At 43.5% G+C, this 26,596-nt stretch overlaps 1 protein-coding gene across 1 annotated transcript in view; it reads right to left on the reverse strand.

Annotated features, from left to right (window-relative positions):
• Window positions 1-25,293, reverse strand: part of LOC146041531 (myocardin-like) — a 38,270-nt gene extending 12,977 nt beyond the window's left edge. Inside the window, exons 1-6 of the mRNA XM_083161492.1 lie at window positions 25,239-25,293; window positions 20,934-21,119; window positions 5,354-5,419; window positions 5,004-5,062; window positions 2,276-2,351; window positions 443-592 (exon numbers count right to left, since the gene is read on the reverse strand). Of these exons, the coding sequence (XP_083017618.1) occupies window positions 443-592; window positions 2,276-2,351; window positions 5,004-5,062; window positions 5,354-5,419; window positions 20,934-21,119; window positions 25,239-25,293 (592 nt within the window). The remainder of the gene's footprint in view (window positions 1-442; window positions 593-2,275; window positions 2,352-5,003; window positions 5,063-5,353; window positions 5,420-20,933; window positions 21,120-25,238) is intronic.
• Window positions 25,294-26,596: the final 1,303 nt, after the last annotated feature.

The following is a 26,596-nucleotide window of genomic DNA, read 5'->3' on the forward strand; positions in this document are numbered from 1 at the left end:
TCAACCTACTGTATAGTTACTATCATAAGGGAATAATCCCTCCTTATGTGTTATGGATGCGCATGCATTTACAGCATGCATACAGCATAAAAGTTATGCTAAAAACAAACTAAATACCCCGCCTTGTGCAAAAAAATGACAATAAGTAAAAATATAAATTCTCCAAAGACCTTTAACATATTAATGATAAATATCCAATAATTACAGGTGTAACAACATCTGTATTGTATTCAATACAAGGGCAGAACATACTTGTCCGGAATAGCAGCAGTAGGCAAGAATTGTCGCTTCTTGCCTTTTTTTTTACAATATTGTTATAGCATATAATCAGCTATTGAAATAACAATTGTTGAATGAATATCACACTCATGACCTACAATACGCTTAATATCATGTAACAACAATGTGTAGCATAATGCATTTATAAATAACACTAGCCCACCCTTTATTCCATCTTTCATGGTGGCAGCCAATGGCAGGATGTTCTTCTTCACCAGTTCCAAAGGTCCAGGCCGATGCAGGATCTTTTCATTCAGATCTTCAGCCAAGCGAGCTTTCTTCTCCTTAAGTTCATCTGATTCAACCAGACCATCTAAAAACCCAGCAGGTAACTCATATTCAATTTAGCTTATTTCAGCGATAAAGGAGAAGATCTAAAGCCAAGGGTATAACTGCCATAGGTCCAGGGAGTGCAGCTGCTATGGGGCCCACAGCTGAGAGGGGCCACCTTACTGTGCTATATACATTTTTCCCCATTGTGTGGTACCTAGGGGTCCTTTTAAACTTTAGCTATGGGGCCTACAAATATCTAGTTAAGCCACTGCCTAAAGCACACCATAATTATTTTGTAACAAAACAGGTGGAACACACAACCTGTGTCTGTACATGCATGGTAAACGCATGCTTGGCCCCAGGTTGGCAACATGTATCTGACCTAGCGCACAGATGGTTTAGAGATAGGTATGAAACTTCAATAAACTTTCAGGAAATGACTCAAATTTTCAATAAACTTCACTTCCTGCTATGATCACACCATGGGGGTCTGGGTGGGCTGCAGCAATTGTAGCTTGGGGGGTAAATGGTCCTGATTAAAAAAACTTGATAAAATAAGATCAATCAAAACAGTCGAAGGCCAAGCTAAGAAAATTTGGCAATGCTTCTAACTATCCAGTTATACTACTTTCATTGAAGTGTGTTTATTGCCAACATATATTTCTCTTTCAGACGTACTCCACTGTATAAGGAAGAACACATAGAGATTAAACTGGACACAAGTCCAAATCCAGCGCAATGTCTAGCAATTTGCCCATTGGCCAACGCTAAGATATGCAACTTAGAGCAGCAATCGTACATTATACACTTCCCTTCAAGAGCTGAATGAGCATTACATGGGGGTAATGGGTTGTTCACATGTAAGAGAATCATCTCTTGGGCATGTAGCCAGAGCTTTGACCTATTCTGAGTCGGGCACATGGAATGTGCATGCCATTTTTAGTTGCATCTTCTACACTACCACCAGGGTAGAGGTAAGTGGTGTTAGTTGTAACGACCACTGCTATAAAGGGTTAACAGGCTGGGGTGATTGCATAGGACTTAAGGTCCCTGTAGGCGTCCAAAATGTAAACTGCATTCTGGGCCTCATTCATGTTTGTATGCAAATGCAATTGTTATTCTCTAAACCAGGGGTGGCCAAACCTGTCCTCAAGATCTACCAACAGTCCTTGTGTTTCAGGCCACCTGTGGATCTATAGTAGGAATGAACGCAGCATTTTTGAAAATGTGACAGTTAGTAATGACTACAGCTGTGCACCAGCTAGGTGTTTTTGAAAACGTGGACCGTTGGTAGATCTCGAGGACCAGTTTGGCCACCCCTGTTTTAGACCATGGAACTGCTAATGATAGCAAGTGAAGCTTATGCCCAGTGGAGCCATCAAAAACAACTGTGTACATATTAGCAGCGGATGTGTAAAACCGTGGAACATTGGAGCTAAGGGTTGGTCAGTGGCTGCGCAGCATGACACGTCTGTATTTTTCCAACCGCTCTCCATGAACATTCCATCAACCCCTCCAAACGATCACTTCCTGTCGTTGACTTTTCCATGGAATTCACATTATGAGCAACATTGCAGCAGCTCCCTCGCACCTACGCATTGAGATTGTAGCACATGCATCGGCCCATTGCGTGACAATCAGCCATTGCATACAAACATGACCTACGACCTACCCCAAACATGACCTACTTCCCTACACCAAACATGACCAAATCAATTCTAACCTTCAGAGAAAGGCATCTTCACAGCTGCCACTTTGTGGAGTTTGTTCTGAGCCTTGCACTTCATGAAGTCTTCTGTCTGTGGAGGGGAAACACAGTTCAGTGACAGAACATCTCAGTTTCCTTGGTAGTAGTAGTAGGATAACATGTATTTATAATGATGATATGTAATGTTGCAGAATAAAATAACTCATAAATAAATTGAAAGGAAAACAGGAAACATAAAGGTCAATTTCATGAGGTGTGACTTAAGGCCTAATTCAGACCTGAGCACAGGGCACATGTTGTTTGCAGATGGTCAAAACCATGTTGCACTGCAGGTGGGGCAGATGTTACATGTGCAGAGAGAGTTAGATTTGGGTGAGGTGTGTTCAAACTGAAATCTAAACTGCAGTGTAAGAATAAAGCAGCCAGTATTTACCCTGCACAGAAATAAAATAACTCACCCAAAATCTAACTCTCTCTGCACATGTTACATCTGCCCCACCTGCAGTGCAGCATAGTTTTGGCTATCTGCTAACAAAATGTGCCCTGTGTCCAAATTAACATTAACTCTGTATGTCACTATGATCAGTAAAGGCATGCCATTTGAACCATGAGGACTCCTATATACTTTTATAATAATAGTTTTTTTTTAATAGGTGGGTAGTCAGTTCCATTTACTTTATGTCATGGTGCATGTTATGGCTGCCATGCTTATTATTATTATTATTATTATGGTTATTATTATTATTATTGCTGCCATCGCTGGGACACTATCGCAATCGCTGCTCCACACAGCGGCCCCTCTGGCAGCCCAGAGGTGCTGCATGAGAGAATAAAACAGCAGCCCCTCTGGCAGCCTAGAGGTACTGCATGAGAGAATAGAACAGCAGCCCCTCTAGCAGCCCAAAAGTACTGCAGGAGAGAATAGATCAGCAGCCCCTCTGGCAGCCCAGAGGTACTGCAGGAGAGAATAGAGCAGCAGCACCTCTTGCAGTAACAGATATTGCTGACTGCAAGGAAGATGCACCTGTACATGGTGACTCTGGATAGAAGAAATAGATTGGACATAGCTGAAATAGAGCAGGGAAGAGTCTGAGGGAGGAGAGGTAGATTTTGGTTTCATTATTATAGAGGTGATAATGAAACTAAAGAGAATGAGTTCATCAGAAAAGCCAAATGTGCCATTATTAGATAAGCAGAAGTAGTCATTAAATATACAGGAAGTGAACCATGGAAAACTGTGGCAAGAAGTCCTATTGAGTAAATGTAGAGAATTGATGAAAAAGCAGGAGAGGCCCATGTGGGGAAGTGACCCTTAGACTTGATCCCTTTTCAGATACATTGGATGTTGGGTGGTGAAGTCTAACTGCAGAGGGTGCAAAGAGACAACTTGTGATAAAAACATAGATGGACAGTTGCACTCACCATGTAAAACTTCAATAAAAAAATGTATTACAGTATGGCCCTTATTCTGGTTGGTGCGGATATATCCGCGTGCGTACGGCCCGCCGATGTTTTGTGTCTGCGCATGTGCAGAGGCGTCTCTGCGCATGTGCGAGCGGGGCGTACGGCAAAATCCTGCATGATATGTGAACACTCCGAACAGGGGGTGGAGAGGGGCGTGAAGGGCTATTTGGGCTCATTACCATATGCATACGCCCCGCGTTTCATGGGCGTTCCCATGCAAACGCTGGGCGTACGTATGGTAATGCGGCCGTGACGCACGTGTAGTGGGCGGACATATGACATCGCCGGATGTCAGCTGCCCGACCAGATCCCTGCTTTTGCACGGAAAAATGTCCGTGTGGTCTGAGGTTGCGGGAGCTGGTGGAGCACTCGGTCCTGCATTCGATGGTCTGTGACCATCGAATGATGGGGGAGGTTCCCTTAGATGGAGGAGGCGTATTCCGTGAAAAATACATGTGCGGTCCGTTCGGCCAGCTTCTTACCGTGTACGGACGGAGTTGGCGATCCGTATGGAAGGCGGGGTTTCGCACGCACGGTCCTGGCCGCATATTCGGATCCGGCCGCACCGAGCAGAATAAGGGCCTATATGTGGCAGCATTGTAAATAGGGTGGTGCCTGCAGCATCTTGCACACAGCGTATATGCAGTGCATATGCTCCATGGGACAGAAGTGGCCGACAGCACCCGCAGGGTGCAATTAAAGAGACAGGATGTGTAATTTTCCCAGTATGGGAAAAATTTACACCAGTCGACATTTGTGTTGACCTTTTCAAAAAACCTCCTACCTGCCTGCAAAAATAAGCAGCAGCCTATGCAGACACTAATGCAACAATTGGTTACATCTTTGTTTGGATAAAGAAATTATTAGTGGCCTGTACCAATATATTGTACTAGGCTAACGGATATCAAAACATTGCACCACTATCAGTTCTGCGCACCTCTACATTGGGGAATTCAGCCAATAAGACACTATTATACTGAATATTACATATACAATTATATAAAGTGTCGGCTGATAATACCTGTATACAAATAAATATATTGAGACAGTCGAAATTTGTGTGAAGTCAGTGAGCCACCGTTTTTTAAACACATTATATTCATGTCTTGTTTGTGTGTTTTTATATTTCGCTATCTTAAATAATGTTAATAAAAGTTAACTTTTACTCGTGTGAGTCCCAGTAGGTGCACCACGCCAGGACATACTTTTTCTCTTCTTCTTTACTTGTTACAGCTGGGATACCAATGGCAATAACAAGTAAACAAGGTTGCACACTTACCTTGTATTGTCCCAAGTTGCCATTTTGATCTGGGAACGTCAAATGCGTTTTGTTGACAGCTAGGGTTATAAATATATAAAACAATATGTATTAGTTTCTGCAGTTACAAGTTGTCTTTGAATCAACTTCAGTTGTCAAACAAAACTGTTATTCTTGTATATTATAAGAAAGGACACCAAGCCTCTATTTAGGGAACTATTTTATCATCTGCAGCTGCCAGATCTGACAGCTTATATATTGGATATGTGAAAAATGTATGCACACGTAGGACATCGCAATAGTAAATAACATGATCGGTAACCTGCAATCACATTGCTCCTTACAATACTAGATGTTCCCATATAACTTACTTGGTATGAGGTTTCGCTCAGACATTTGTTCTTGTGAGCGCCGATGCTGCATTCTCAGCTGGAGAACTGAAATAAAATAGAAGTGAAAACTATGAGTTAAACTATTTAAAGTAAGCAGAATTAACTATATCTGTAGTTCTTGATGTGACTGTTTTGTTTTAAAGCTTTTACTCTGCTGCCTAAAATACTAGCATTAGTTCCTGTAAGTTTTTGCTGCAGACATGGGCCCTTATTCTAGTTCACTCGCAGAGGCAAATTCCTTCTCAAATGGGCAGAACCATGTGCACTGCAGGTGGGGCAGATGTAACTTGTGCAGAGAGAATTAGATTTGGGTGGGGTTTTACTTCAAAGTGAGATCTATATTGCAGTGTAAAAATAAAGCAGTCAGTATTTTCCCTGCACAGAAACAAAATCAAGAAATCAGTGTTTTGCGCATGCACAATCACCCCGCAGCTTCTGTGCATGTGCCAGTCCAATCTCCTGCCAGATCCATTGTGCAGGTCATGGAACCTGGCGGTCTCTAAACACATACATTAATGACTTTAACAGAGTCCAGTAAAGTCTAATAATACACACTCAACCGAATCCGAACACATTTTGGTGAGTACTGTAAGACTAACCCTAACCTCCTCCACCCACAGCCTAACCCCAACCTCCTCCACCCACAGCCTAACCCCAACCTCCTCCACCCACAGCCTAACCCCAACCTCCTCCGCCCACAGATTACCCTGACATCCTCCACCAACAGCCTAACCCTAACCTCCTCCACCTGCAAGCCTAACCCTAACCCCCTCCACCAACAGCTTGACCCTAACCTCCTCCACCCACAGCCTAACTCTAACCTCCTCCACCAGCAGCCTAACCTCCTACACCCGCAGCCTAACCCTAACCTCCTCCGCCCACAGCCTAACACTAACCTCCTCCACCCACAGCCTAACCCTAACCTCCTCCACCTGCAGCCTAACCATAACCTCCTCCACCAGCAGCCTAACCCTAACCTTCTTCACCAACAGCCTAACTCTAACCTCCTCCACCCACAGCCTAACCCTAACCTCCTCCACCCACAGCCTAACTCTAACCTCCTCCACCTGCAGCCTAACCCTAATCTCCTCCACCCACAGCCTAACTCTATTCCATCCCTTGCACAGCCTAACCCTAACCTCCTCCACCCACAGCCTAACTCTAACCTCCCCCACCTGCAGCCTAACCCTAATCTCCTCCACCCACAGCCTAACTCTATTCCATCCCTTGCACAGCCTAACCAGAACTATCCTCTCCTACAGCCTAACCCTAACCTTCATCTACTGCAACCAAACCCTAACCTTCCCCTCCTGCAGCCTAACCCTAACCTTTATCTACTGCAACCAAACCCTAACCTCCCAATCTCCCAGCCTAACCCTAACCTTCCCCTCCCATAGCGTCACTGCTTGAGCACGCATCATTAACAATATAGTGGGTATACACTGAACGATATGCACTATCTATGATATAATCAATAATATTGTTATCGTGCATATCATTCTTGCAAATCGCATAGTGTGTACCCAGCTTTAGAGTGTAGATATATCTCTGGTTACAAACTTTATATGACCAAAAAAAACAATTAATTTCTACTCCGTGTTATATAGAAAGGTTGTGCAGGTCTGCTGCATTTCATACAGGCCACGTTCCCACAAGTGTGTTATATTTCAGTCCAGCATACTTCTATAGGTCTGGGATAGCATGGAAGGCCAAGGAGACATACTAAGACTGGGTCATGTTCTATTTCCAGACGTTTCAGGCTCTCCGCAGTTGTCCCTGGCCAATGTTTGTGCTGAGCAGCTGAATGATTTTAAGTGACAGGGCTTTCTATTTATTCCAGTAATCTGATCAGACACCCACTCCCTTCTCTATATCTCCCATTCTCCACAATGCACAGAGAAAAACAAATGACAATCCCAATTCACCACTTATAAAAAGGTCAATATTTGAAAAATGCGATTTTTTTTTTATTAGGAAACTCAAAGCATACAGTAGGACCGAATTCAGAATGTATCACTAATCCGAGAATTTTACAACCGAGCAATTATCAAACAACTGTACATGAACAATATTGGCATCAAACATGCGCTGGCTTCTACAGTATAGCAGAAAAATATCCGTACGCATAGATGATGCTAAATAATCACAGATTGATTGACAGGAAGCTGGCCTTTAGGGGTGGAAACATGGCGTTTTTTTGCGTGTGTTTGTGAAAGTCGACTTTGGTGAAGTCGTTCCTAGATGTATTTCGGGTGAGTCTTTGACGTCAACGATGATCACTTTCAGCTTGGTTCTTGAGCAGATTAGTGGAAGCGCTAGACTGGCGCAGATGGAAAAAACTGGGTGATGGTTTGGTTTATGCAAATGTATCTGCGAAAACATTACTGTATGCGATATTTTTGCAATTATGCAACGGTCATCGTTTCTTTCTGTCTGGGCTGCGGCTTTCTGCTCAAAAGCTGCAAACTCTCTGAATAGCGATCCACGCGGAATTAGGCACATAGGGCAGATGTATTAAGCCTGGTGGCGAGATAAAGCGGAAGGTGATAAACCACCAGCCAATCAACTCCTACTTGTAATTTATCTAACATACCTGATTGGCTGGTGGGTTATCACCTCCTACTTTAGCTCTTTAGCAGGCTTAATACATCTGCCTCATAGTTCCGTATTAAAGGTCCACATGTGTTTTTTCTATACAGTTACTATTCTGTTACTAGACATGCAGTATCCTATAATGCATGCTCCTGCTTTCTTTGTTTGGCCCCGAAAGGTTGACTGTATGGCTAGGGTACGGGTAGGTAACATGGGTGTCTTGCTTTATATTTTTCAAGCCTGGAATTCATCTACATGTTACAGCATCAGTACTAAGAAGCAGGGAAGCTACAGGGAGAAGGAGCATCAATGGGGGTGGGGGGACAGGAGTGCAAGGCAAGCAGGAGTATATCCCCTGCCGCTACCAGTCCTCCAATTGCAGATCATGATGACATCATGCACCATAGGAATGTACACTCCAATGGGATGTAACCCTGCCCCCTACAGTGTCTTGGTGGCCCTGCTAAGATGAGCTCATTGTAATTCATTTACTCATTCATTGCTATTAATGAATTGGGACCTGTGATGGCGAATGAGTGGCTGGCCCAAAGATGGGGTGGAGCTACAAGACAAGTGGGCATGGACTAGATCAGTGTGGCGTAGACTAGCACCGCATCTCCCTGTTCACGTCACTTTGGGGGTGTACCCAGCGCTGCCTTATCAGCTGGTCAGCCCCTGGATCCCTCCCTGCACAATTATCATGTATAATAAAAGCTAGCGCTGCTCCTCAGCTCCTCACCTCTTTGGAAGGGGGGAATTAAAGTGTTGCACACGCCAACGGTGCAATTTGTGACTCTCCGTTCGGGCACGCACAGCTGCCGGCTCTGACGTTACTGTTAAGTTGTTCTGCCATTTTGAAGAGCTGGTAACTAGTCTATTAATAAATAATGACTCCCTTGTATGCTATGACACAATAGGCTGATGTAGCGTGGCCAGTGGCCACAATGCCAGTTGGCATATCTAGCATGATATCACACTGTAAATCCTCAGATGGTGACCGTACACAAATGCATTGCTTCAAAATGGAAGGCATCTTGAATGCAGCTTTCCTTATAGACAGAATCTCTCCACACATGTGTGACTAATACATAAGGTCTATTACTAAACATTAAAGAGAGATAAGGTAGACAGAGATAAAGTACCAACATACCGGCTCTCTGTTCGAGAGAGATAAAGTGGACGAATCAGCTCCTGACATTATTCAAACACAGCCTGTAACACATACCTCCCAACTTCTTAATTGCTGAAATCGGGATTCTGTGATGCGCCCGAAATGTGGGGGTGTGGCCTAGCAGTGAGGAGGCATGACTTATGCCTGTGATGCTCCCGAGAGGCCTGTTTACATCACTGTGGGGGCATGGCCAGCGGCTCCGTGAGCATGGGCACAGTGTCTATTTCCCGGTGGTATGCTTATCAGAGCAGGCCGGGCAAGGGGGACTCCCATCTGCCTCACCCCCACCGTGGGACACTGCCAGCCCTGAGCGAAGCTGGTGCCGTTAAAATCAGGACAGTTGGGAGATATGGTAACATGGCAGTATGGAGCTAATTGGCTTATACTTTATCCATCTGTACTCTCCAGGGGGGACTATTTCTTAACACATTTTAACTTAAATAATGTGAAAAAGGGGTGTTTTCTTTGCATTATTTTAGTATCACCTAAAGGTGTTTAGTGCAGTTTTCATGAAACACTGCTCCAAACTTTCTTTTTTTTTTTGTAACCATATTGCAGTTCCTATACATATAATGGGAAATGCGATCTGGACAAATTTACTATTAAAAATAAAAAAAAGCTTTGAGCCCTGAGATAATAACGCCAGCTTAAACTGGCTAATCACAGGAGGGCTCCCATGCAAATTAGGGGCTTCTGCAAGAAGAGAAAGCAGTGCAGAAACGGAGAAAATGTGATCAGCTATGTGTGTCCGATGGACACAGGCTGATCACGGTGGGGACGCATGCTCAGCACAGAATCAAAGTATTTTTCCCAGCATGCGAACAACTGCGTTTGCAGTTTTGTTATTTTAAGCAAAACTTTAAATTAGCCCCAGTGTGTGGAGCTGTACAAAACACATATTTACACTGAGAACACTAACACCAGCCTAACTTACAAAATGGCCACCGGGTAACGTGAGTTAAAAAGCAGAATCAAAGTATTTTTCCCAGCATGCGAACAACTGCGTTTGCAGTTTTGTTATTTTAAGCAAAACTTTAAATTAGCCCCAGTGTGTGGAGCTGTACAAAACACATATTTACACTGAGAACACTAACACCAGCCTAACTTACAAAATGGCCACCGGGTAACGTGAGTTAAAAAGTTCTTCCAGATTTTTTTTTTATAGCTCCATGCTTCTTTGAAAGACAAAAACTAACTACCCTCTCACTCATTCCAGTGGCCTAACACTTGACTGAGGTATTTTTTATATTATGAACATTAAATCTGTCCTGGTATGTAAGGGGAATCCTGACTAATCCGAGCACTGCAGAGAGGAAAAAATGGGCTACTTAAAAAAAAACTACAGTGAGGTAATATTGCAGTGTTCGGTTGCAGCCAAGTCAGGATTTATACAGATCTAATGGCACAGGTGTCAGAGCTTGATTGACAGGCCCAAGCTGCACTTGTCCTTTCAGAGATGACATCACCAGACAACCAGGGACAGTGAGGTTGTGAGGAAGCTGAGAGATGTGGCTGCTGGCAGACCTGGAGCAGTCGAAATTTATATATCACAAATATAGTTTTATTTTAACTATTTATCTGCAAATTAAGAAACATCAATAGATTAATCTCACGTTAGGCCTTATTAGAATCTCAATTCTGAATGACAAAAGGGAGTATTTAATACCATTTATGTTAATTAATTGCAATATATTCTAACAACTATTTCATGTTTGCCAACTCTCCAAGAATGTCAGGGAGATCCCTGAATTTCGGTTGGTTCTACTGGGCACGGAAAGATTGGTCCAATCTCCTGAATGCCCCATACACTAGGTGACCTGGGTATTTATTGACGCATTTCACCTTGAATCGCAACATTGCGGCCCAACCCTTCCATAAAATGCGGCGAACCGCGCCACTGTGGGTCCACCCCCTCACGTTGGACATTGTTTAGGACTTTGCCAGAGAGAGTTTTTTTAAAAGAAAGTAGGTATGTGCTATTTGCAGATTAATATATCATTACAGTTATACTGGGACCACGCGTTCTATAAGAGTTCCTCAGAAATGACTGTGCCTCATTAACTGCAGCAGCTAAGGACATGTTTGCTCTGCGCATGTACGCATGGGGTGGAGCATGCACAATGACCAGGCTACGCAGGAAGTATCTAAAGATCCCTCCTTGGCGATAGCATAGTTTATAATCTACAGCAGCTAGCGCCATCTAAAGATGGCCTTCTCTATCACAGGGAAGCCGCAAAGAGTTACACTTTTCAGAGCCGCTCAATAGGTGCAATGTGCAGTGAGAAATATGGGAAACACTAGTTAATGGCTGCCAAAATGACAGTTTAGTCCCTATCTGCTCCTACCTCCTTCTTAACAGTTCGCTCTATCCATATCCAGGAAGTTTGAACATATCATTTTGCTTTCACTTTCTGCTAAGGAGTTATTTGGTCCATCGAGTGGCCTCTAGTGGTCACTGGAGGTACTTCACCTCAAAGGAGTGAGGAGTAGTTAGCCTTTTATATATATATATATATATATATATATATATATATATATATATATATATATATATATATATATACAGGGCTATTTTTCAGCAGGCTCCAGCAGGAACTGAGGCCCTTATACTTGTTCACTATTTCTGACAAAATATTTCTTAGATGGACAAAACCATGTGCACTGCAGGTGATGCAGGTGTAAAACCCCACCCAAATCTAATTATCTCTGCACAAGTAACACCTGCCTCACCTGCAGTGCACATGGTTTTGTCCATCTAAGAAATATTTTGTCAGAAAGAGTGAACTAGAATAAGGGCCTCAGTACCTGCCGAAGCCTACTGAAAAATAGCCCTATATATATATATATATATATATATATATATATATATATATATATATATATATATATATATGTATGGTATTCTGCATTACAAGGTTCTTAGAAAATGACTCTAAGATATTAATGGAAGTGCCTTATACATGTGGAAATAGCTGTTTATGGGTCTGATTCAGCACTGGACGCTAAAGTGCAGAAAATCGCTAATCGAGGATTTCTGCACTTTTACGCATGCGTGCGCCCATAACCTGTGGTTGCATTCAGGGAAATGCATCCGTAGTCTAATGACCAGCGGGGGGACGCAATCGGGAGGCGACGCGGTGCTGGGTGAGTGGCGACACGGCTTTGGGGTATTCAGTGAAGCGCTCACAGTATTATGCATTCCAAAGCCAGAACTGATCCCATATCTAATATCTGTCTGGTAAAATAAAACACTAGAGGACATAAGTTTTTGTGGAGTTTGTTCATTATTAAAAAATAGATTGCTGCTATCAGTAGCTGAAGAAATGTAATGTATTGCTAATATATATTAAATACAAAGTCTCACACAGTCCCTCAGAAGACACGGACTGTCATTTGCTGCATAAATATGACCCAACAGTATTGGAACCACTCATTTATTGATTGCTCACATAGTGTGAACAAGCCTAATACTAATAGTAGAGACTACAGTCACTGAGAAAGAATTTGGATCACTGTCGCTGTAGCTCAACATTTCCAACTGTCTCTGGTTCATCAGCTCCAATGGAGTTACATGTTTCTGATTGGGAGCATATGGCTATAATACCGTGTCATGGTGATAGTGTTATCAGCCTGTTACCTTTTCAGTGCATTGTACAGCGGCAGATCTACCTGTGCAGGTGCAGCAGCTAAGGCTGGGTACACACCCAAGCCGACAAGTTATATATTGTCCTGGCCGTCGGCTTGCATGTACAGTACACCAGGGTTACCTACCCTCCCAGAATGGCCATGAGGCTCCAAAAAATCGGGCCCCCCTCCCGAATACCGGCAGCACCCCCCAGAATCTCCCTGGCCGTAGTGGTAAATTTTTAGGCTTTTTGAGGGTGTACCATTTAGCCACACCCCCTCTTTAAATACCCGCAAATTGTGGTATTTGCAGTACTGGGTGGCAGTGCTTCACGACGTCTACATCAGGCCCGTCCCCCGAAGTGCTGCTGACCGTCTCCTCTCAACCCTGATATAGACCTGATATGTCCAGGGCCGGCGCCACCACTAGGCAAATCTAGGCATTTGCCTAGGGCGCCGGCCACTGGAGGGCGGCATTTCGCCCCCCCCCCCCCCTTGCCGCCCGGGTACCTGTCCTGCGGCGTAAAAGCTGGCGGCGGCAGCGGGGGTCCCTGCAGTCAATAAGAAACAACGAGCGCCATCCGCCGGGCTATGCGGAAGCGCTTCTGTTTTGGAAACACTGGTCGCACGCTGATTGGCTGAGATTCAGCCAATCAGCGTGCGCCGTGCGGCCAGTGTTTCCAAACAGAAGCGCTTACGCATAGCCCGGCGGATAGCGCTCGTTTCTTATTGACTGCAGGGACCCGCCACTGCCACCGCCGCCAGCTTTACAGTGCCGCAGGACAGGTACCCGGGCGGCAGACACCGGGGCGCCCCCACCCCGACTTGCCTGGGGCGCTCTGGTGCCTTGCACCGGCCCTGGATATGTCTGCAAACAACGTCATTCACAGACGTACAGTATCACGTGGCAACATGGCAGAGGCTGATATATCTTGCAGATGTACAGTATCATTGCATCTGTCTTTTGTGTACGGGCTACAGGCAGACCCATATGTTGGCCACAGGAAGCATCGATAATGATGTCACTATCGGGTACTGTGGCCCGGCATATTGGGCGCTGGATTGCTATTTGTATATGCAGATTGCGTAATGCTGCCAACCTATCCATCGTTGCAGACAATACAGGGCTTCACTGTGCAATCCACAACATGTGATGCATTAAAATATTACTGCTTCATCGAAGTGATGGGGACACAGGCCTAATTCAGATCTGATGGCACGGCTGCAAATGTGCAGCACGGGAGATTATGGATAGACTTCGCATGTGTCTGGGCCGCAATGCGCGAACGCAAGGTCATCCTGCGATGAAAGCGTGCTACTATTTTTGATTGCTGACCCTTCACAGGGTTATTGCTATTTTTGATTGCTGACCCTTCACAGTGGCAGGTGCAGGACAGCCAGCGGCAGTTTGCCGGGCACAAAAGCTGACCTATGTGGCCTGGTCAAGAGGGATGGAGGGGGGGTTTCGGATAAGGGTCTGTGTGTCCTGCGGGGGGAGGGGGGCTACTGTGAGATATAACATGTACAAGGTAAATTGATAATACTGCGTGGAATAACATGAAAAAGGGCACTACTGCGGTCTAATGTGAATAGGGTCACACAACTGTGTGGTGTAATTTGAACTTGGGGCCCCTTCCCAGCAAGACCACTTGACTTGGCACGTGCTGGTCCTATTTAATATATAGGGGTGAAGGTGCCACTGCTCTTGCTGGCACAGGGCACCAGAATGCCTACTTACGGTTCTACGGATGCGGATTGCTATGGGATGATGGGTGTCTTGTACATTCTGACTGCTTTGTTTGAGAACTAGTGACGTCCTGGTTCTCCACCCTAGCTGGTAATTTGCCTCTTTTTCCGCTCATACAAGGATTTATATGGAATAGACCAGTATTTTATCTATATTATTGTGTTTGTATATATGTTACATATTAAAATGGTATGACACTATATTACACCACTTTCTCTTTCTATGTATCCCTATATTGGTACAACGGAGGACCAATACTAACCGCCCCCCTTTGGAAAATATTTTCAGGACTGGACTCCTGGGAACAGGGACGTATTCTGTGTCTAACTGTGTCATTTGTCCTATTTGTTGGAGGCGCCACATCACAGTGTGTGTAATAATTCCTGTTACCGCCAAGTTTCACTGGTTCACTGTGGTGTTAGGAATAATATGGCGGCGTTATATAAATACACAAATTAAAATAAAAGGAAATGTTGATATGTTCATAGACTGCATTGCATGAGAATGCTATTGAGCATTGCTGGATTGTCTAGTGTTATGACACAAAATCAATATTTTGCCATGACATACTGTACCTATTACTGTACCAAACTGATCAATGATTTTGTGACAACTTATCTCTTCTATATCACAAGCAAATGTAATCTGTAGCACAATCCATTGTGTAGATAAGATGTGAGACAATTACAGGTAGCCCATAGGAGATGGCTCAGCCGGTTAGCATACTGTACTTTAGTTGCTTAGCTAAATAAGCAGTTTTACATGAACGCAGCATGTTAGGATATACTAGACTCAGCGGCCCAACGGCATTACTGCATTTCATGCTTCAGGCTTCATGTGGGATTAGCTGCCTTGCAAGCGAATACTGTACATCTGCAACTAATAAATGTGCGCTCCAGCCCAAGTGTTATAAACTGCTGTAGACAGGGGTACACTGCCTATCATCAAGGAACAAGTGTTCTTCTTCCATATATCATGGGCAGACCAATTCACAATCTTATTTAAATCTTACATGTCAATTTTATGTATATATATATATATATATATATATATATATATATATATATATATATATTTATATATATATATAGGGTCCAGACAGTGCCAGATTAACCCTTCGGGGGGCCCAGGGCACTTTAGACAAGGGGACCCCCTTGCACTTTCCATTACTGGCCACAAACTGCATGGGAGAATATTACACTATCAAAACACAGAGTAAAGGCAGTATAAACTTGGTCAATGAGTAACTGCAGGGGGGATATATATATTATTTTACTTAGCCATAAACCAAATTACACCAACATACATATCATCTCTTACAGTTATGGCCAGGTACATCGTGGTTTACAACGCGCTTTTGAGGGCTCTGACTCGCGAGTTGCAGATTGCGTTATGTCCTGCGTTATGTACCACGCCATGTAATACATAGTTTAACCACTGGGTGACTAATGCTCCACGTTAAGACTTTACGCTACGGATTTTTGCTAAACAGCCACTTTTCACTACGGATCTTGTCCTTACTTTACGGACAGAGTGTTTGTATTTATTCGCAGAAGCAGCTACGTACGGTCATTTATGTAATTGGTACAGAAGCCATGCTAACCTTTGCTATTGCTGGATGACTACTTAAAACATTATTTGAGGACCTACAGTATCATACTTTACACTACGGATTTTGTCCTTACTTTACGGACAGAGTTTTAGTATTTTATTCGCAGCCGCAGTGACGTACTGTATGGTCATGAACTGTATGTGATTGGTGCAGAAGCCATGCTAACCATCTGCCAGCAGTATAATCACAGGCAACAGTGGCCTAGCGGGTAGAGGCACGGCTTAACTATCTCAGTATCAGTAGTTCGATCCTCAGTTGGTTACAATATATTTTCATTTTTTAAACGTACTTTTTTTTTCTTTTAAACCAATACAGGTACTGTAGTTACAGTAGTTGGTGCTTATCAAATTCTTTCGGACTTTTCCACAAACAAAAATTCACAATGGCAGGCCTCCATGTACACGATAGTTAATACCCATACATACTGCGCTACAGAGAACGGTTTTTTTCGCAAAATAGATTTAGCTTTTCAGGTAAAATTCCTTGCTTTGAGGACCGTGTTTCGGGATTAAATTCGCTAACCTTTGCTAAACAGCCACTTTTCACTACGGATCTTGTCCTTACTTTACGGACAGAGTGTTTGTATTTATTCGCATTTATTCTCAAAATATCTTCCAACCAGACCACTACGCTCCTCCCAAGATCTGCGTCTCTCATCCACACTCATTACTCGCTCCCATTCCCGATTGCAGGACTTTCTTCGGTCTCCAAACCTATAAGCGTTCCCTGAAAACTCATCTCTTCAGGCAAGCTTATCAAATTCCAGAACCAGACACGGAACCTTGCATTCTGGTGGAATTGATACAATAAAGAATACAGTATCTATCCTTATGTGTTAATGCCTATTTCCTTATAGATTGTAAGCTTGCGAGCAGGGCCCTCCTACCTTTTGAGTGTCTGTAAATACAGTGCTTATTGTGTGTATATATATATCCTGCAATGTCTGGCACGTCCTCCTAGATCCAATACTGTGTGGGTGCCACTGCGTTCACCACAATAATAGTAACAGATTCCAACAGACAGGGAGGCACTCCATCCATGTGATAAAAAGTTTCTTTAATGCTCTAAGCAATGTTTCAATGTCCCTCAGGACATTTTCATCAGGCTATCCTACATACATACATATATATATATATATATATATATATATATATATATATATATATATACATACATACCCATGCCACATGAAAAGCCTGTGTTTGTCCCTCTGCTCCTTACTCTGTAGGACTGTAGGAGACCTCACAGGCTCAGTGCTGCCTCTGATTAAAAACCCTCCCATGACTAGGCTGCTGCTGCTGTCTCCCCTGGGCCTGAGAAGCATATGAAGAGCTCCACCAAGCAGAGCTCAGCAGAAGCCTCTCAGCCTCTGACCTCTTGTGCAGTAATGCACTGCACACTTGTGCAGTCAGTGTGCCTTGGCTCCCAATGCTCAGCACCATTAATCATTGGCAGATAGGTGAAGCTGCAGCACTACCCCACTCCCATGCACAAAACCTTTATCTTAAAAAAATAAAATAAACTACATGCCAAACACAGGGTGCCCTAGCTAGAGGGGGGCCCAGGGGTACTGACTCCCTTTAATCCGGCCCTGGGTCCGGATACCATTTTGAATACCATGGGAAGCCAAAAGCAGTGCCCGTAAACACTTTATCTTGCACTGACCAGTCTACTCGCACCCATAGTCATGCTGTTGCCACACCTGGGGATTTAGGCGATTGACTTGGGAAGAAAATACCCTTTGTCATCTGTGCCAGCTTGCTGCTGCTTACACGGACAATTCAGGCACTGGTGACCCAGAAAGCACTTTGCAGCCTTCGCTCACTTACCAAAATAAAGTTTTACATTCAGAACCATCCAGATCCCATGATGTCTGCATAAGCCATCCTGTACACATAACCTTCCATGCTTTCAGGTTCAGCCCATTGGGATTCCATTGAACATTTGCTTTAAAGGGTATACAAATGGCAGGCAACAGTTGGTGAGTATAAAGCTAAGTCATTTGATTTCACACCCACAAACAACAGCAGCGAAATTTTGGTATTTGTATTAAATTTCCAAACAGTCAGACAGTAATGCTGACAAAGTCTGGGAATTTACATACATCTGGGCATCGTAATCTTAGAGATCAAGCAGGATTTACATGTAGATCTTAAAAACATTGCTTATATATCACGTGTGGTGTAAAATGTTATCTTCATGTCGGCAACAGTTGAACACAAGGATGTATGTGGGGGAAATACATCACTTTACAGGGTTTTGATCTGAAACCATTGTTAAACATAAGAAAAAAATTTGCTTCCTAAGTAAACACAGGACACAGGTTGATTATCCGCCATTGTCAGTTCCAGCACTGAGCCACATTACCAATTTTGCCATTAACATAATATAATAGTAGATGAGGTTGAAAAAAAGACATACGTCTATCAAGTTCAACCTTTTTTTTACATGTCTCATTAAAATCTATAGTCTAGCTGTGATATCCCCCTGTGAAATAATTTACTTGTTATAGCCTTGAGCTAAATAATGATTATGGGTTGTACCCTTGGATATTTTTTCCAGTAAGTCGGAAGAAGCACCATTACATAAGAGCCAATAAATTGATGACAATCTATTTTGTGTATGAAGCAGTCACAAGACAGGGCCTTCCCTACCCTTTTGTTTTCATGGCTACATTTACCTTTTACTCTTTGCCACGCTGTTTTTCAGACTTTTTTTTACAATGTTTTTTACACAACATTTTTATTTGAATTTATATAACAAATGTGAGCGACGCTGGCATTTTTAGCAGATGTTTTGCACATCTCTCACAGAGATAAAGGGATAAAAAATGTGGGAAACTCATGTCCGTGAGGTACTGAGTTTTACTCCATATGCAAAGCTGCCACTTCTGAAGAATGTGTTTAAATAAAATGTAAAAAAAATCAAATATTCAAATTGCGTGTATGTAACATGTAGCGGACATGAATGAAAAACTTTTTTTTTTCTTTTTTCTTTGTAAATGCATTCAACTCAATAACAATGGTTCAAACCATGAGGTTGTATTGTTTGCAGTGAGAAAATCCATTTTGTTTACTTTTGTTTTAAATGTATTACTATGTTGTGTGTTCTTTTTCTTGTTTGTATTTTCATGTTTTGCTTTTTGCAGTATAGTTTAAAATGAAACATTTAAATAAAGAATAGCTAATTTAAAAAAAGCATATTACTATCTATGTCTCCTCCAATTTTGTACGACTTTCTAAATCACTAAAATTCACTGGTTTGGTGGTTCATTTTTATGTCGATATTTGTACACTTTAGCGTCCAGGAAATAGTTAAAAACCCTTTTTTTCCACTTTTCTTGGAGTATGTTTCCCATTGGTATAAAACTCCTTATAATTTCTTGCTTGGTGTTCTTTGCTTTTCTATATACTATATGTTGTCTCAACCTTGCAACTAGGGATGCCAATCCCGGGGCATTTTTTCAATTCCGGAATTCGGGATTGAAAAATGCCCGATCCCGGGATTGGCTTCCCTAATACAAAAAGCTGCCCCGGCTGCAACCCGCCCCGGCTGCAAGGTGTGGTGCGGCCAGGCAGGTGGGCGATGGAGCCGGGCGGGTAGGCGGGAGAATGGAGCCTGGGCGGGTGTGCGTCGGGCGATGGTACGGGGGTCCAGGAAAAGACAATGCAGGCAGCCTAGGTGGGTGGGCGGTCTCATGGAGTTGGTGGGAGGTTAGCGCAGTGCAGACAGGACGGCGGCTGTTGTGTGGCCTGCGCAGCATGACCTCTGACGTTATCACGCTGCACAAAATGGGGGCGTGGTCACGCAGGAGTGATGTGATTTGTAGTCCAAGTCCCCTGTCTACTAGGCCATGCCCCAAATTATGGAAACACTCCCTGTTAACACCCCACAACACCCCTTCCTGTCATTCACTTTGTGATTAAATCCTCGATGCATGAAAATCCTCAATGTGTGCGGGTCTGCAGCAACACCTAGGTGCAGAGTGCGATTGCAGTACCCTTGTCCCATAAAGCCAATGCAGGAAAATAATGGTGAAGCCCCTCTCATTCACTGCCAGCGCTCGCCACAATGTCCCTGTTGGTAAGCGCTGGTGGAGAGGGACTCCATTAGAATGAGACGCGCATCCCAGTCACTCGGCAGCTGGGTGGCGTGACTCTCCCGTCTCCACTTCAGGGAGACGGGCAGGGTTAGGTGCGGGTGCGGGTAAGCGGTGGGGACCAGCAATGGGGACCGGGGAGGTGGTGGACGGCAGCGGGGAGCTTGCTACTATTTTGGGGTGTCTCCCTGACAATCAGTATGACATTGCAACAACTTAACATTAATAAAGAAAATGGCCTGAATGTTTCGGGGGTTTGTTTGTTTTTCACACTATAATGTTTAACAAGTTTATTATTATTATTTTTTTTGTAACAATGATCTGTGGAATGAGAAACGCATGACAAGCAGCTGTTGCGGAGAAGGCTGCACAGCTGTGAGGGGAAATGTAAAGCCAGCCATATCTAGTTTATTTTTGAGCAGTAATACACTGTAAATATCTCTTCATGCGGCTACTGCTGTATTAGTGACATGTGGAATATTTTTATACAGCTAAGAGCATCTAACATGCATGAGAATGCAGCCCTTGGATTCTCTTATGACATCAGCATTACTAATGAGGCACATGCTAGGCAGTAGGGCTGGATATAGATCCCATGCAGTAGATGTTTTGGCTGACGGGACAAACCATATGAGCCGGGAGGGCAGGGGGAGCATGAAAGTTACCAACAGGACACCCAGACGTGTACCCTTGCAGGCTAGCTTCACTCCTCACGCGCTGGGCCCGGTGGCTCGCTCTGCTCCACTTTGCTCGGCACCTGGTTACTAAAGGCAATCGGTGGTGACGGGGTTAGTGAAATTGGTGTTGCACCAACCTTGCTGCTGCCACAGCCATTGCGAGTCACATGGTGTGTTCCATCGGTCACATGGTCCAAAGCTACATCCACAGCCTGGGAACTAGCTGTTTCCAAGGCAGTAGTTGATAACATGATTATAAACACTGAATATATGCAATGTACGTGGTATTTAGCTTTATTCTTCTGCCACTTCTGCATCTTCTGCAACACTGCAATCAGGGGTGCTGACACATCAGCCGGGCCCGGTAAAAAAAGGGGGTGTGACCAATGGATGAGGCGTGGCCAACAGGAGGAGGTGTGGTCATGTCTAAAAAAAACCTTTACATGGGGGGGGGGGGGACACGGACTTGCACTCAGGGAAAGACAGCTCAGGCTGCCGCTGCAGCTGCCTCTCTACCCTACCCAGCCCACAGCAATAAGCAGTGTGTGCTGGGGTGGAGAGAGAGGCTGCTGCAGCGACAGTTCTCTCTTTCTCTGAAATGGGGGAACGGGACTTGAGCACCTCCAACAGGACTGGGCCCGGGTAAAAAGTTCTTGCTCCGCCTCCCCCTCCCCACCCCACTAGTTGCAGTGCTTATTTTTCATTTGCTACACAAGCCGATACTAGTACAGTATATAAATGCATACATTTAGACATTGATGGATAAATCGGGATGTACTCACATCAGCTGCATTATCTATCCCTATATCTTCCTTTTGCATACGATGTATCGCATAGGATCCCATTAGCCGCTACGCAATACACAAATCCTTGTGACAGCAATGCAACATCTGGATCTGAGCCGATGGGCACAGGGCCAAGCATCGGATCGGAACCGGAAGTCAATGTAATGCGATTTGACACTTTTCACACGATTTATCGGCCCGATGCGTCAAAATTGTGAGCAAAAGGCCCAAACCACACTTGTTTACGGTCACCTTGCGACTGTTGTATGGTTTGCTGTGCTGTAGCAAACATTTCATAGACATTTGTTAAGGATTAAAGATATAATTTCATGTTGATAAACTTGACGCAAAAGTTGACATTATCCAGATCTCAGAAGTAAACACTCCACTGACACCAACAGAAGCTTCTTGATTAAAATCACTTTATGACCGATAAATAAAGGGATCTATGTACTAAGCCATCAAGCGATAAAGTGCCAACAAGCAGCTCCATGCATTACTACATTTTGTGTTTGCAAAAAATGACTGTTAATAGCTGTTTGGTTGGTACTTTAACTTTCTCCAATGCTTAGTAATAGACCCATATAAGATTATGTTCTGTGTATTCTTTGATACTGCCACTGTCTCGGGATGATACAGTATGGTCGCGCTACCCTAAGTGCCCCTCACACCTGTCCGTACTCAAGTGATTGTCACGGTGTGAAGTAGACTATCCATCCTCAATTACACACTAATCTAAAGGAATTAAAAAAATCTCAGCACGGCCCACATAGCGAACAGCACAGACGGAGAATGCGGCCACTACAGAATGTGGGTCAGGTTACTAACAGATTTTCCTGTTAAAATGAAGACGGTTGTTTGAATTTTCATTCCATGCAGTTGCACAAAGTGTTCTCATGGTGGACTTTAAAATCCTGATAATGAATGATCTGGTACAAGATTATGGGGTAAGCCTTGAGAAAGATAAAATAGAGTCGTTACCCATAGCAACCATTCAGCATCATTTTATATATATACACCTTAAAAGCCCGATTCAATAGTAATCATACTCATGCTGGGGACCGATGGTGCGGCTCTGCGCGTATTTGCGCATGTGCAGGGCCGCTGTATTTGCGCATGTGCAGGGCCTTCAGGGACAATCTCAGTTGCCGAGGCATTCTTATGAGTAGGGGATGGAGGGGGCGTGCAGGAGGCCTCTGCAGATCAGGGTTCTATGGGCGTCCCCATGTAAACACTGGGCGTTCCCCTGGGAACACAGGCGGCCCGATGCCTGCCGTGGGCGGGCGGCTGATGTCACATGACATCAGGACCAGCCCCTGATGTCATGTGATAAGCAAATTATCAGGTTAAAGCTTTCCTACACGGGAATTTGCTGAAAAACCTGGGTTTTTCTGTGGTGTGAAAGGGTCAACATGGGTCTTAAATCCAGGCACTTCGACCCTGGTCAAGTCAACAGCAGGGTCGGAGAGCCGGGATTTAAAACCCGTGTTGACCCTTTCACACCAAATAAAAACCCGGGTTTTTCAGCAAATTCCTGGGTTGTAAAGCTTTAACCCGGTAATTTGCTTCTGGTGTGAAAGGGGTATTAGAATTGTCTGATTACCCTGAGCCCTGTATCAACTACACCGTCTTCAGCGGCAGTAATTCCATAACTGGCTAATTTATGTTATAATGGTGAAAGAACACATATTAGTAACTTGTCTATGTATGTTGCTATATGTTCCTTCCCCCTTCATCCTTATTACAGACTACTTGAAGCATGATATAAATAAAAGATAATAATATTAATAAGAACTTTAAAAAAAAAAAGTGTTGTAAACAAGTGTTGTAGACCTGGAAAGTGTCCAAGTTGTATTAACAGTGCTTCAGCGGTATTAAACGAGCAGCTGCATTTAGAACTGTAAGTCAGATGTCATTGGCTGAGGTCTTTGTAAGACAACACTGATTGGTCAGAGAGTAATGTCAGACCTATGAAATCACTACAAGGGTGTGCATAATGACAGCAGCACAGCCTCTAGAGACTGGACATACGATGTCCCTACAGCTGCACAGAAAATGTCATCAGTGCGGAACAGCTGCGAAAGCATCATCTGTAGGGGACAAACCTCGCTGGCCACAGACAGTTATTTGGTGTAAAATTCCTAATACAGCCTAAAGACACTTTAAGAAAAAAACATAATATGCGCATACATAATATAATACAGTACAACAAGTAGAGTACACATTTTTAAACTTGACAGAATTTATTTAGTAGCAACAAGTTTATTTATGGCGATAGCACGCACTTGCAAGGAATAGTTACCGATAGTTCAAATAATTACCTTGCCAAATGCAATGTTGTATTTATTTTTTTAAATCCCTTTATGAAGTCATGTGACCACATTTTTCATGATCAGAAGAGTATAAAGCACCGTACACATGGGGCGACAGGATCCCCGTGCTGAGCGACGCACTTACGCACAGATCTCTCAGTCAGCACCCATCGCTGACACACATGCTGTGTACCTGTGTTCTGAGCGATGTCTGCTAACCACTGTTTTTCTTATTCTTGCTCGGTGATCTTACTAGGAAACAGGTCTATCTGAGCGAACGATGGTGACGCACAGGACCGAGCATCGCCGTAGGGTGTACACATGGAGTGAGGTGCATAGAGTAAATAAGCCCATTTGTTATTTATTCAGCATTCATTATAGTTACGTGGGTATAATTAATTAAATAGAAAAAGTTATCAGAAATGTAGGATTATCATGACCTAGGCCAGGGGTGGCCAACCCTGTCCTCAAGATCTACCAACAGTTCATGTTTCTCAGACCACCTGTGGCTCTATAGTAGGAATGATTGCAGCATGTTTGATAATGTGACAGGCAGTGCTATTTTTCAGCAGGAACCAGCAGGAACTCAGTTCCTGAACCTCTTATTAAATATGACATCATCAGGAACTAGCGCTAGGGACCCCCAATATACAGAGAAGCCTTGACGTGGCTTGGGGGCATATCATACACCTGCGTAGGTATATGTAACCAATATCTCTGAATTCTATTATCATGTAGTGTTCAAGATTGGTTGCTAAAACTATTCAGTGTGCCGGGGGAACCAATGTCTTGTTACTTACTAAGTATTAACCCCTCCCTTGCATGCACCTGAAAAGTTTTACTGAACTAATTTGAGCATCTACCACTATCTGTATGTATCATCAGGAACTAACCTGTTCTGGGCCAAAATGTACTTTCTATAACTTTCCAAAAGTTTGATTTTAAAGTCACCTGTGAGTGCCATCATTTTTAAATACAACATATACATCTCTCTCTCTCTCTCTATATATATATATATATGTGAAAAATAGTACTGGTGACAGGTAGTAATGACCACAGCTGTGCACCAGTTAGGTGATTTGGAAAACGTGGACCGTTGGTAGATCTCGAGGACCGGTTTAGGCACCCGTAACCTAGGCCCATCAGGAAGGAAATCCAAAGCCAATGTATATACGCTTATATTTCTGATTAATGTTAGCAGCTAGTGGAACCCTTATTTTATCGCTATACCCCGGACCATCTTACCTGAGCGGAATTTACTCCTGATGAGCAGCGAACGCTCCGAAGCCAGCAAAGTCATCTTTGGTGGCGAAATTCCGGACGTCCCAGTGGACTGAATGAATGGGCCGGAGACAGACGTAATTGCGGCGTTTAAACGACAAGATTACAGAAGGAAAAAAAATCCAGCGTCGAAAATGAAAAATAAATAAATACGTTGGCAAAAAAAACAAAATAAATATCTTTATATATTAATATCTTCAATAAATAAAATAAAAAAGTCTATAGAAAAAAAATGTTTTTTTTTAAATGAGATTTTAATCAGGCCTTGAAAATCCTCTTGGTGTTTTTTTGTGTGGAGTTTTTACGTGATGTTTTGTTGGAGTCTTGCTTGTTTTTTCTTAGATGTTCTTCAGACAGGAACTGCTTCAGGGGTTCTCTTGCTTGATTTATCTTGATGGTGTCTTTTTTGGAATAGTTTCTGCAAAAGGCTCCTTGTGCAAAAGACCTGTCAGTTGCAAGGCTACAGGCAACAAAAGGTAATGAAGGGATGAGGGAGTGAGTCCAGAGAGAGTCCCGACTTCTAGGAGCATAGGGAACTTCAATGGATGTGGTCATTAGTTGAAAGATCCCCCTTCTCACTGTCTTTGCCACACACACTCGCTCTCTCTCTGTACTGCAAGCAAGGCCCCTTGCCCGCCCCTCTGCCTGACTGTCCCTTCCATGTGTGATAAAATGCCATCTGCTTTGACACTTGACACCCCCCAATTCTACAGCAGACAGGCAATGCTGCATCAGCAGGAGTTCTTCTCTTCTTTCATGCAACCCTCGTAGTACTGTAGGTCCATACATCCCAACTGTGCAAGCAGTTACAGCTACATATGCACTGTCATTTGAAATGCATTTATTGGGGGGGGGGGGGCATGCTAAAATGCAGGCAATAGCAAATATAAGACATTGGTTCCCCCAGCTCACTGAATGGTATTAGTAACCAATCTTGAACACTACATGATAATAGACTTCAGAGATATTGGTTACATATACCTGCGCAGGTGTATGATATGCCCCCAAGCCACGTCAAGGCTTCTCTGTATATTGGGGGTCCCTAGCGCTACATCTAGGTGCAGGGTGCGGAACCCCAAAAACTATCATAAGCTAGAAAGCCCAGTGCGGCACACCAGTGAGATACTATAGTGTTAATAATTAGTGATAGGAAGCCGAAGCTATATATATATATATATAGAGAGAGAGAGAGAGAGAGAGAGAGAGAGAGATAAAATAAAAAATGAAATGTAATTAAAATGAGAGAGATAGTGTTAATGAGGGAAAAGTGTTAATAGAATGTAAGGGCATGCCGAACTAAAGCCACCCAGCCCAACCAGTCC

The sequence above is a fragment of the Crinia signifera genome, chromosome 19 (genome assembly GCF_055691185.1).
Source record: "Crinia signifera chromosome 19, ASM5569118v1, whole genome shotgun sequence".
Classification (NCBI taxonomy): Eukaryota; Metazoa; Chordata; class Amphibia; order Anura; family Myobatrachidae; genus Crinia; species Crinia signifera.